General features: G+C 37.8%; 1 protein-coding gene and 1 long non-coding RNA gene across 2 annotated transcripts; one reads left to right on the top strand and one right to left on the bottom strand.

Annotated features, from left to right (window-relative positions):
- Positions 1-770: 770 nt before the first annotated feature.
- Positions 771-4,152, bottom strand: LOC125021587. The gene is made up of 3 exons (XR_007114354.1): positions 4,022-4,152; positions 2,333-2,467; positions 771-1,984 (listed from the first exon to the last, which is right to left on the bottom strand). It is a non-coding gene; the product is annotated as an uncharacterized LOC125021587 (long non-coding RNA).
- A 5,218-nt stretch (positions 4,153-9,370) lies between these two features.
- ponzr2 (plac8 onzin related protein 2) lies at positions 9,371-12,336 on the top strand. The gene is made up of 4 exons (XM_047606229.1): positions 9,371-9,519; positions 10,217-10,330; positions 10,740-10,897; positions 11,832-12,336. Exons 2-4 carry the CDS (start codon positions 10,225-10,227, stop codon positions 11,952-11,954), a joined length of 387 nt encoding a protein of 128 aa, XP_047462185.1. The 5' UTR covers positions 9,371-9,519; positions 10,217-10,224; the 3' UTR covers positions 11,955-12,336.
- The last annotated feature ends 354 nt before the right edge of the window (positions 12,337-12,690 follow it).

The raw sequence follows: 12,690 nt of genomic DNA, 5'->3' as shown, positions 1-12,690 counted from the left end.
AACTCGTTCCAATGTTCCAGAAAACAATTGAACAAAACTTTTTTTTTTTAAGTCCATTGTGTCAGACTGGCAGACATTTTGAAAATTGCTCACAAGTAAGTCATCCCCCTTCCTAAAGCCTAGTATACTAATAAAACCTGCTATTCCCCTTCTGTTTGCTGAGAAACTACCGCTGGACCAGAGAAAGCATCAATGTAAGTATGCAAGGGTGTAATGCTCTTTTTCACCACACTACGTTTGACAATGGTGGTGTGGCGCTGTAGGCTATTTGCTCGTTTAATGTCTATGTAATAAGATTAGAAGTAGAAACTGAAAGCCTGTCGCATTTATCAAAACTACTTCATTCAAATTATACCTGTTTTATCAGTGAACAGTAAGTCTGATTAGATTATTGTCCAGTGTTCTGCTTTAACAGCCAATTAATATTGGGGGAAATTAAATACAGCTGTGAACAATGCCTAATAGCTGGATAAATTAATATATTTCACCGACATTCAAAAGCTATAAATGTTAGCTGCCTAGCTTTGTCGTCTTCTTGGTTAATTTGTCACCAAGTCAAAAAGTAATTTATTAATTTGGAGGTTTTATCACCTTGGGGACTTCCATTTGAGTTTAGTGCTAAGATAACTGTCAATTCGTGTTTCTATGTACTCGGCTGCTATATCTGCTCAAAGCCCCTGGCTCATGGGTGTCATTTTAGCCCACATCATTAATCTCAAGGGGGCTGGGCCAGTAACACAACAGCATATTAACCTTCAAATAACAACTCCCAGTGTTTATCTTCGTTTTACTGCAAAGAAGGACGCTTACAAAACATGTAATGAACAACTGGACATTCATTCAATAAAACAAATGTAATTTCTATTTAGCTCTCACTAAAACTTGCAGAAGGTTGCAGTTATTTGTAGTTTTCAATATCAGTTTTACACTTTGCAGATTCATCCTGCAGGTCAGATTAGACCCTCTGGTGGGCCACCTTTGGCTCACGGACAAGTGTTTATCAAGTATTTTACTTTTGAAAATATTCATTTAAATAGTTAATCGTGTTCACTGTCAGAACCATGCTCCTAGGTTTCATTTTCATTTCTCAGAACAATGAAGTAACAGTTTAAATCTGAGTAATTATCAGCTTGCAAAGGTCAAATTGAGTACTTACTTTAACCTAAAGAAATATAGATAGACAGGTATCTACTGGGAATTTTAGCACAAATGAGTTTTTGCATCAAAGCCGAGTAACCGTTTTAGCCTGCGAATTATCAAATTCCTAATAAATTTTTAGTCTGTTAAAATAAAACATAACCTGCTAACAGACCTTAAAGTTCACACTCTTCATTATTCTGAACTGCAAGTTCACGGTAACAGTTAGATTTGCAAATGTTTTCAATTTAAAGAGAAAATATAGGTTCATTACATTCTATACACCTGTACATTTAATCACAAAATCACACAAGACTTAAAACTGGAGTCTAAATCTCAGTGATTGCTGGTAGTATCGGCGCTTTAAAACATCTGGATTTTCTGCTGATGATGCGACAGTGAGATGTCCAGACACGCACAGCACCCGTCTGTCTTCCTGCTTGTTTGTTGGCTGAGAATGCACCTTCACGCCTTTGCTTTGCCTTGTCTGTTTCTTTTTCTGTGCCCATCTCTTTGTCATCAGCCATCTGCCCTCTGTTCATAACGGGAACTGATCTGATCCTGGCGTCGTGGAGGTAAGTCTTGGCATGATTATTTTCTTCTGAATTTGCTTTATGTACTGACAAGTCAACATGAGAAAATTGCCATGTTTTCTTTTCTCCTTCCAGCCATCCTCCGCGGAGAAGCCGCGCTGCAGTGAGGAAAGAGTCTGTCTGGCTGTGCATCTTCTCCAGGTGAACGGGTAGCCGAGGCCCCGGCATGGGCGACATCATTCCCTGACCAGGAGGCATGAACTTTGGGGTACTGCTGCCCTCCATCACACTGTTCTCCAAAGTCACTAACTTTGCTGCAGAGATACAAGAGGTATAGAAGTATCAAAGCACTGAATCACATTTTTAAAACCTTAGATTAAACTATATTCAATTAAATTACTCAGTTTTTTTTTTCTATTGGACTCTCTACAAGGTATGAAAGAGTGTTTATAAAAGTATTAAGAAGTCTCCACGTATATGGGGGCAAGAGAAGAAAGGAAAGAAAAAAAATGACGTAAGATATCCAGTAGGGGGAGACAGAGCTCTTGTGTATAATCACTGCACGTCCGTCCTGTTCAAACAATGTGAATGTGAAAGCAGATATTCCTTAAGTGTGGAAAGTTTACTGCATTGTTCAAACAAAGCAGCTAAGCTAAACCAACCGGTATCTGCTGAAGCTGTCATCGCAGTAAAATCTGTATTTCTCTGGGTGTGGAGTCTGTCAGATGTCTCACGGCTCAGGCTGAAGAGGTTAAAGATGTGCCAGCTGAAAGACGGAAACTCACGTCTCCTGGTTGCTGCAAGAAAATGTAGGAAAAATTAGCAATGAAAGCGTAACAAGGAACTGTCATTCAATAACAGTGCAACTTTTGACGTAATTGTGGTTCCATGCTGCTCTTTTGTTGTATTAGATATTCTTTACAAAACAGGTTTAGTCTGCCTGCACTGTTTAAATTATCTAAATATTAGTGAAGTTGTATCACTAAGTATCACCTAACCTGAATTGAAATGAGTGGTACTTTGTATCCCATTAACATACCAAGCCTTGTGCTGGTGGGGTCGCTTATCGCAACCTTGTCAAAAACACACAGAACATTATCATAAAGTGTAAACTGAAGATCCCAGCGTTGGTCAATTATAGTCAATATGTAACAGGATGTCAACTGTTTGACTGAATTATGGAAAACACATGGAAAGCACATTAAAACGCTTCCATTTGACAGAATAATGGAGAACAAAAGGCATGGAATCTTTGAGTTTTCTACTCTGAGTATCATGTGGTATACGATCATCACACTAGGGGCAGAGCTGAACCCGAAATGGCCTTTGGAAAGGCACAAACAACGTGTTGTTTTTTACAATTACTTATTTCAAACAAATTATTTGTATTTGAGAACAAGACAAACATCCTATCAAAAAACTACCTTTCCTCATGTGACCCTGCTGAGTATTCGTGCGCCTCCCCAGACTGAGTAATGTTCAGGAGTCAAGCTGAAAAGTCTCGACTCCACAACAGAGGAGGCCCTGACTAGACTAAACACGACTTAACTGCATCACTAGTTTTGTCGAATAGATTTTTTTTTAACCTTAATTGGGGTGCATATAACTATTGGGAAGCGAGTTTGACCAGGAGATTATTCCGTTACGTTACATTAGTATTGAGACGTCTGCAGTCAGGTTCTCACATCTTAACATTTGTTTGTTAGCTCGGTAATTCACAAACATATTCACGCTGCTCTAGGACTCTTCAGCACGTGGCACATGCCAGGGACTGAACCACTGACCTACTGAGCCACAGTCTCCCACAATCATCACAGTCATGTTCTGCCCCTTCAAGTCAGCCTAAATCACCTATATCAGATACATTTAATGCAAAACATCAACCATTACTAAAGAGACACACATAATTGTTATTGAGGCTGATTAAAAAATACTTATTTTTACACGTACATATCTTAAATTAGAAGAAACTAAAAAATGGGTTTTTTCACCGGTTTTGAATTTTTTTCAAATATAAATACCTTTTTTCCCCTCAACAAATACAAATACTGGATGTTTTGCACACCCCTAACAGACTCATTTATAAAATTCAAATTCTCTGGTTTTAAAGCTACTAAAAGGTCAATACAACAGTTTTGGTTCTCTGCTGCTCTTCACTTTTAACCAGGTTGAAAAGTAATCGCAACAAACAACCAGGAGCACTGAAACTCTACTTCTTCTTCTCTAGATCATCGTGGCTCACCTGCAGACACATGCAGCCATAAGCATGGGTGAAATCCATGCAAACAGCTCCTGCGTTCTTAGCAGGTTGTCCCCATTAAACACACAATAAACCAACATATAGAAATTACCTTATTTCAGTTTCTCTCTCTGCTTGTTCTCCTCCACTCCACTCAACTCCAGTCAGGACTGACTGCTTCGTTTCACTGTTCCTTCCACTCAGCCCTCACTTTTTCATCTCGCTCACCGACCCTCCCTCCCTCCCTATCTGTATTCCTACGTGTCCCTCTTACGTGTCCAATCTGCGTAAACTCTGCAGGAGCAAAGACAAAACACGTGCTAAATAAACAGTTATTAAAACTGTAATTGCAACAACGTACAAGGGAAATACTTAATCTGTGTTAGTTATTACGTTGTGGTTTTTGTAATATGTATTGTTGATGGACAAAATTAGATGAGTCAGTGTCAAGTGCTGGTTATAAATTGTGTGTTTTATGTTTTAAATAACTAATTAATAGAATAAAGTTATAGGTAAAGTTTGTACTTTATTTGTTACTTAAATCTGCGCTTTATTTTTTTTTATTACTACATTAATATAGTATAATAGTGTAATATAATTATTATCTAATAATAATAGATCCTATTACTGTGTGCAACTACTGTGTTGAGATTATTCAGTGACTAATCCAGAGCAAATTATCTGCATTTTCTTTTGAGCTCTCTGGGGAATTTTAGTGTCTTCCAGCTCACTGTTTTGGTTTTACCCTCTGCAGCTTTAATGTTGCTCCATTTCAACTGATGGAACTTATTTACCAGTCAGCAACTTTAAAACACTTTCCAATTTTAACCAAATGCTTCATGTTGCTTAAACAGAAGGATAAAACATCAATGATGTCGCTGCAGTGAAGACATGATATTATATTTGTTTCAGTACATATAATAAATAATTAGAAATAAGCAGAATAATTGGGAGATTATTATTGTTCATATGGCTGTTTTGTTCATCATTTAAATTTACCTTGTTGATGAACTCAGATTTGGATTTGAGACAAAAGAACAAAATGATATTGACAGTGGATGGACTTGTAAACTCAGAGGGCAGGGCCTTCGTAATCTGCTGACTGTTTGTTCTGATCTGATATTGGAGTTCATCCGGTTTATCAACTGTGCGCCAAACAGGAGGTCCGCACGTTTATTGAGTGACCACATCACTTAACGATTCTTGCATCACAATGCAACAAAATATTCAGCTGATTCACCTTAAGAGTTGTCTTGGTTTTTTAGATATTGCTTTGATTTCTTATGTCTGTGAAGGTTCTCAGTCATCCAGGTCATGGTAATCCAAAAAAGTGTTGAATAAGGTCAGCTGGACTTGTAGAATTTCTTGAAGACGTTTCGCCACTCATCCAAATAGCTTCTTCAGTTCTGATAAACTAGTGGGAAATTGAGGTTTTAAATAGGAAAAAACTCTGTGGGTACCACCCACCCGAAACTTGCTTGACCAGAAACTGGGGTCACTAATTTCCGTAATGGCTGGTACATACCTGTCCTTGAATGAAACTTCTTGGGGACAGAAGTCAAGACTGAATTATGAAAAGATGGTAAATTAAATCTCACTCCACCTCCTCTGTTTAGAGAAGGTTTTTCCACTTTGACATAGATGGCTTCCTTTACTCCTCTCTCAAACCATCTGTCCTCTCTGGCCAGGACTTGGACATTGGTATCCTCAAAGGAGTGTCCTTTGTCCTTCAGGTGGAGGTGGACTGCTGAGTCGTTTCCTGATGAGCTGGCTCTCCTGTGTTGGGCCATGCGTTTGTGGATTGGTTGCTTTATTTCCCCAATGTACAAGTCTGTACATTCCTCACTACCCTGAACAGCATACACTACATTACTCTGTTTCTGTCTAGGTGTTTTGTCTTTGGGGTGGACCAGTTTCTGTCTTAGTGTGTTGCCAGGTTTGAAATAAACTGGGATGCGGTGTTTACCAAAAATTCTCCTCAGTTTCTCTGATACATCAGCTATGTAGGGAATGGTGATGTTCTTCCTTCTGCTGTGCTCCTCTTCCCCGTCTTTCCTGGGATATCTTTTTTAAACCTTTGACAAAGGCCCAGTTGGGATATCCTTTGATTTCTAAGTTACGTTTTGGCAGAGATGTATAATAATGAAATAGAACTACTTCACTATTGTACTTAAGTACTAAAATACTGTATTTGTAGTATTATTTTTTTCTCCTATATCCACTTTTGCTTCACTGCATATTTTCAATGAGTTTAATATTTTTTCTCCGATACATTTTTTATGTGCTGCATCGTTACTCGTTACTATTATAATAATAGCTTACTTAGAGTCCATGTTTTTATTTGTAGAAGTGAAAGACGGTTCACATCTATGAACTGCCTACTCTGCCTCCCGAACGACTGTGAAATAATGGCCTTAAAAAAAATTCACCTGCAGTTCATGACGTGCTGCAGTGTTCACTTAACGTTAACTAGCTGGCTATCATAAATGAAATGCGTTTTTGAGCCATCGCTAATGTTATCTTTATGTTATTTTATGACATATAGCCTAGTGTTGGAAAAGATAAATCGTAGACCATGTCTCTTTTTGTGCTGCCTGCCTTTTTTATATTGTTTTTATAGGGTGATGGTAGCCTATTGATTGACACTGCAGTACCTCAAACGGCCACGTGAGGGTCCAAAATCGAATAAATCCCCCGAGATCAGCAGAAATAAATAATTACAACCCGTTTTTTAATATTCTCTTTTGTGACAGCTGCCCTGGGGGTAAAATTTTGTAGAACTCACCTGTGTAAATTCTATCAAGGCATAAGGTTATACATGATTAATGGCGTGGGTACTTTGGGTGGCTGGTCGCTCGGCGTGAACTGGCTCCACTCTTATGAGTTGGAGTCATTGGCAATGGCCAGAGTAAACATGCTGAGTTTCAAAATTTCACTCACTGACTCACACCGTCAGAGGTTTTATCTCGACTTTTTAAAGGTCAGAGAATTTGTCAGGAAACTCTGGGCCTGCCTTACATGAGTTAAGAAGTTACTGATGTTCTGAGTGTTGGCAACATTCAAGGAAAAGCTCATCTGAAATGTTTGTCAATGGATTTTGGTTTCATAAATTAAGATAAGCTCACTTTGGTGAATATTGCGCGAGTTCAAAGTTTTTACTCTGGGTTCTGTTTGCTCGGGTAAGTTCAAGTGCATTGATAAGTTCAATTGCACGTGACTGTTGTAACACTGCTATTTCAAATATTTAAGGATTTCATTAAATCCTGTGATTTTTGCCCCGTCAAAGCTGCTTCACATGTTCCACATAAACTCTTTGGGTCAAAGTTCACAGTGGGAGAGCGAGAGCATGATTGTAGCGTTTCTGGGTCATTTTTCTCGGTTTGTGCTGGTTCATAGCAGTCATCAGACTCGGTCAAAGGTAATGGGAAAGCTGCAGATCACGGGCTTTATCAGTAAAAGGCTCCAATAGCACAGACCTTACAGCTGTTTCTATGTCAGCTGTCAACCTGTAGCATGAAACTGGCCTTAGGCGATAAAATATCATCAGTTTTTAATGGATAGATAGTAAAAGATGATAAAGGTTAATAGGTAAAATACTTTTTACAGCATCATGCTAAAGAATGTACTCAGAGTAGCACCAGATGTATAGTATTGCAATTATAAATGCATAAAAATACTTACATTTTGGTAAGTGCAAGCTGTGGTTTAAATTTAAATAACCCAAGAAGAACAAAACAGCCTCATCCTTGAAGGAACAAATAAATTTTGAGTTTCCCTAAAATGTATTTCTTTATTTTTCAGAACATATCCTGAACAAAGTTTGCGTGGATGTAAGATGTGCTCCCATTCCCATCTTATAAACACTTGGCTGTCAGTTTAAGACACTAACAATATCAAGCAGTAGCTTCTTGCGCCAACAAAAGTCCTCTAATGACCGCTTGACACTTTCTCCAAAAGCGAGTTAATCTGTATAAATTCAACACTAAAATGCAGCAGAAATACCTTGTAAACAACAACATAGACCATTTATGTACATTTATGTATATTTATTGAAAAGGCTAAATTCATTCATGAATACTGCAGTAAAAATGCTTCACTAGTGAACCTGAGTGCAAACTGCGGTCACACATCTGGATTTCTTTTCTACTGATGCTTCTCTTTGTCAAAGAGCGGGAAACAAAAAGCTACTTAAAACCACAAAAACAAGCAACACTACAGACAACAATGAAGAGCAATAAAGTGAAAATGATCAGCGGGAATGAATAAAAAAAAATACTAAAATATCTGTAGATTTTCTTCTCATGCAGACATAAACTTGTCAGTTCATTTAGTATTTCTAAAAAAAAAACTCTGACTGAATTATGTTAATTGTATTTAGGATGATTGTGTGAAGCAGGTAAGCTTCATTCATGAGCAACGGGAATGCAAATAATGCACTTCTATTGTGTAGATCAGTTTCTGTTTTCTTTGTTTGTAGTTGCTGTTGTGTCTCATCGAGAGATTACCCAATGGGACGTCATGGGACGGGAGAGGTTTATTTGTTATCTTGATCAGGAGTTTCCAGGAAAGAAATGCAGCAGCAAGCAAGAGACCATCAAAGGTCCATTAAGCAAGGTCTACCAAAGATAGGAGAAAAGAAAAAGAAATGGTACCAAATTGGACTCATCTCATCTTTGTGGCAACAACCAGTGAGTTCAAAACATACACTAGAGCCGACATGTTGCAAGGAGACATCGCTTATCGCACTATTTAAACCTTGATGCCAATTTATTTGTACATTTAGTAGTTGAAAGGTAACCAAATTTTTAAAAGAAAATATTGTTCGTACAATTCATTAGCTTGTAAAAATAGGCATGAAACCTGGTGTCTGAGGTTTCTGTTACTAGACAGAGTGGTTTGGATCTGGATCTGAGTCATTTTGACTGTTCATTCCCTCCCAGACCTCACCTGAAAGTAATCACGAGATGGATAGAGAGCTTTATTTAAAAAAACAAAACAAAAAAGAAACGTGATGACTGGAGTTGGTCAGACCAGCCAAACCGCCTTTGTCAGCAAGTTACAATGTATTTCATGTAGTAAACGTACACCCTTTGTTGGCCCATACTTGATATACCAAATAAATCCACTTGGTCGAAGGTTGAAAAGTCATATGACAAAAACTATATGTTATAGAAGCTAACGAAATATAAATTAATAAGAAAAACCCAAAGATGTAATGGTTCCTTGCCATTTATTCCCTCCTCTATCCGTGCCTGTTAACATCCAATCAGTGTAAAGCAAATCACGAATCTCATCAGGAATTAAACGTAACTCAGATTGAATGACACAGATTACCTTTACATTGCATGCCAGGAAAAAACACATTAGGTGACTGTCTCCACATTGAGCCGTGGCCTCTCGTACAGGCCTCGCCTTTCTCTTTTAACCTCTGCTGGTGACAATAAATAATAGAGATGTGTTAAAAAAAAAAAAAGGCGGCAAGACGAACCAGTGTGTCCGGTTTCTTCCCTTGGTACTCGCAGCTATTTCTGCACAGAACTGACTTGAAGAATGAAAGCTACTCATTGTAGACACCAGCCGTGACAGGAACTCGGAGCTTCCTTATCGACGGTGAGACAAATTTCTTATCTCTTTGTAATTATTGTTTGTATCTTCTTAACTTTAGTCTAATGGGGGCATTTCTCACCTTGAATTATTGCACAACAACCCAAAAACTGTATTTACTTAAAGTGTTTTGACTTAAAAGTGGGATATGTAATAAGCATTTTTATTCCTTGGCGTTCATCCCAGCATGAGAATAAGCACTTGTCTGGTGCGTTAAGTGTTTTTTTTATTCTGTTGCTTTTTTCTTTTTATTGTTTTATTGCTTTTTAATTGTACGTTTTATGTCTTATGCAGTTATTTTAACCATGTCCAGCACTTTGTTTGGCTGTAGCTGTTTTTTAAAGTCCTATGTGAGTTGAGTTGAGTTGAGTAACTGATGGCAGTAATTTGACCTTGTTCATGGTTATATTTAGTGCCTCATTCTCAGCTCTGTATATTTTACAGTTTATACTCACATACATAGAATTAAATTTATACCTGTAAATATGCTATATGTTCAAAATGCCCGAATGTAGCTGCACAGATCATACTTGGTTAACATTTTAGGTAGTTCTAGTAGTTCTTATTAAAAATCCAGGCATTATTAAGACCAACATTGACATGTTTTTTAGAAACTTGTTCTTACGTGCAGTTTATTTTTCCTTTTTTATAGCTTATTTATTAAACGTTCAAAATGACAAATGCATCCCTGTTTTCTCTTCAGATTCTACCATGGCTACCAAAATGGTCATCACTCAGCCGCAGCCAGTCATGGTTATCCGAGACTCTGAAGAGTGGGGCTCGGGGATATGTGATTGCTTGGAAAATGTGCCAGAATGTAAATATATCTCCCTTTAATACGATGATCCACATAAAGTTATTTTATCTTGTAACTAAAAATTGAAACCATAATTCACAACAAGTCCTTCTGACATGTTGAATTAAATAGTTTCATAATTTACAGAAATTATTTATCTATAATTAAAATTAAATGAAAATAGATCAAGGATACTTTGACCTTGAGTCTTGGATTCGGTTAAATGAACTGTAAAGATGTGAAAGGACAGAGGTTACAATTCACCACAAATATTTCTAGAATGGTGTCATAGGAAAAACATTACACGTGGATTAAAAGTGTTTTTCCATTCACTTCCTCATATCTTCATCTGTTGTGTAATTGTTGGTAGTCATGTCTCTTGTCATGCGTCGGTATGCTTATCAGTTTATGGGTATGTATTTCTGCTAAGGCTGCTTTGCTTACTGGTGCTGCCCGTGCTTTGCCTGCAAAACCTCCAAGGACTACGGCGAGCCTCTCTGTCTCCCCCTGCTGGAAATCTTCGGCGGTTTCGTCCCACCCATCACCATGTCCATGAGGGTCTCCATGCGCCACCGCTATGGCATCAAAGTAAGAGTACTGTTTTCTGACCATATATTTCATGGGTAGACATCGAGGACCAGTATGAATTTGTTGTTGGTTTGGCCTTTAGAAAAAAAAAGTCTTCTTTCTTAGTTTCAACCACATGCGCTTTAAGTTTTTGTAGCAAACCACTGTTAGCATTAGCTCTAGATAGCTTGATAAGACAGATGCAAACCTGTGATCTTATAGTCCCAAAGTTGCCTCCCTAACCACTGCTCTATGATTTACAATTTGCATGACAAGCATACAGCTGTCTGCAAAACAAATCTATAAATCTGTCTCCATAAACAGTAAGAGGCTCCACCTACTGGAACAATCTGGTACTACTCTTCCTTGTTCTTTTGCACAGCTAGCAGGATTGTAGTATCTGTAGTGTGTTGTTTTGGTTGTGGCTCAAGGTTACCTCAGGCACAACCATAGACAGAAAACACCTGTTTCATGCTGGCTGCTGTGCAGATAAAGGCACATTTACACTGTTAGCAATAGGCCTGCTCCATTTTCTTCCTCTACAACTTGATACTGCAGGATTCTTCAGCATGACATCCACAGTCAGACACCTCTTTTCCCCCTTACTTAGACAGCAGGTAGGCACTGATTTTGCAAAAATCCCTGTGACACCATCTCAATAAACAGTAAGAGGCTCCATCTACTGGAACAACCTGATACTTCAGTTGTAAATAAACAATTTTTTTTGAGAGAGAGACCTTGTCAATGTTTTCCCCGACAGCAGCAACTAATATTATTTGTTTTAAACCATTCACTTCTATCGTGACACATCAGTGACTTATTTTCTTACTAAACTTTACGTTCTGTTTTATTTTCACCAATGGGAGCCTAAGCCGTGATTAAATGATAATGCAGGAATAAATTGAAACTCAGATCGTCTATGTGCTGACTTCGCGTCCCTGTGTTTTGTCGTCAGGGCACTCTGGCTGAGGACTGCCTGTACTCGGCCTGCTGCACATCCTGCGTCTGGTGTCAGATGTCCAGAGAGATGAAGAGGAGAAACATCCCAATCGTTCTGGTCAACGCCAAAAACACATAATCTCAGTTCTAGCTCATCATCACCACCAGCACTCTCGCATTATATTTTCTGTTTATCTCAGTAAACCACAATCTGCAGTTAATTTTAATAACCCTAACCCCTTTGGGAAATAGTTTATAGCCCTGGGTTATGTGGGATGGCCGTCCAAAGCTCTTATTTTTCTTTCAAAGTACTGTACATATGATAGCCTAATTTTTCCTCCTCAGCTTGTATTTAGTATATAAAACATCATATATATATATATTTTATACAAGCAACATATAGTTTATATATATTATATATCGCTGTCTATATCTGTAGAATCTATGGTATATTTCCTAATATATTGAGATCATTTTTAACAAGATTTGTTGTTAATAAAAAAAAATTAATTCACACTGAATGCTGTTATTTTTTTTAAAGAGAAGAGAAACATGCTGAATCACATACTGTACTATAATTTATAAAATACATAGGTCTATGCAAAAGCTTTAGGCAGGTGTGGGAAAAAAAATGCTGTAAACTAAAAATGCTTTCAAAAATATAAGCGTTAATAGAAGAAATGTGAAATGTGTGAGAAATGTGACCACCCTTTCCAGGTACAACCTACAAATAGTTTGTCCCAAACATCTTGGAGGTCTAACCTGCAGAATAAATTTTGCGCTAATCGTTTGCCTCCCTGATGGTATTTCATGATGGATAAGTATGTACCTGTGTTTCTCAGTATTGGTGACACCATTAATCCGGACCAAATCCA

The sequence above is a fragment of the Mugil cephalus genome, chromosome 15, assembly GCF_022458985.1.
Source record: "Mugil cephalus isolate CIBA_MC_2020 chromosome 15, CIBA_Mcephalus_1.1, whole genome shotgun sequence".
Classification (NCBI taxonomy): domain Eukaryota; kingdom Metazoa; phylum Chordata; class Actinopteri; order Mugiliformes; family Mugilidae; genus Mugil; species Mugil cephalus.
This window is presented reverse-complemented; position numbering and strand designations above follow the sequence as displayed.

Bases quoted from the DNA above. Each gene is read 5' to 3' on its own strand.
- ponzr2 (XM_047606229.1), top strand. From the start codon at position 10,225: ATGGCTACCAAAATGGTCATCACTCAGCCGCAGCCAGTCATGGTTATC. The intron at 10,331-10,739 runs GTAAATATATCT...ATTTCTGCTAAG, and splicing joins CTTGGAAAATGTGCCAGAAT to GCTGCTTTGCTTACTGGTGC. The intron at 10,898-11,831 runs GTAAGAGTACTG...TTTTGTCGTCAG, and splicing joins GCCACCGCTATGGCATCAAA to GGCACTCTGGCTGAGGACTG.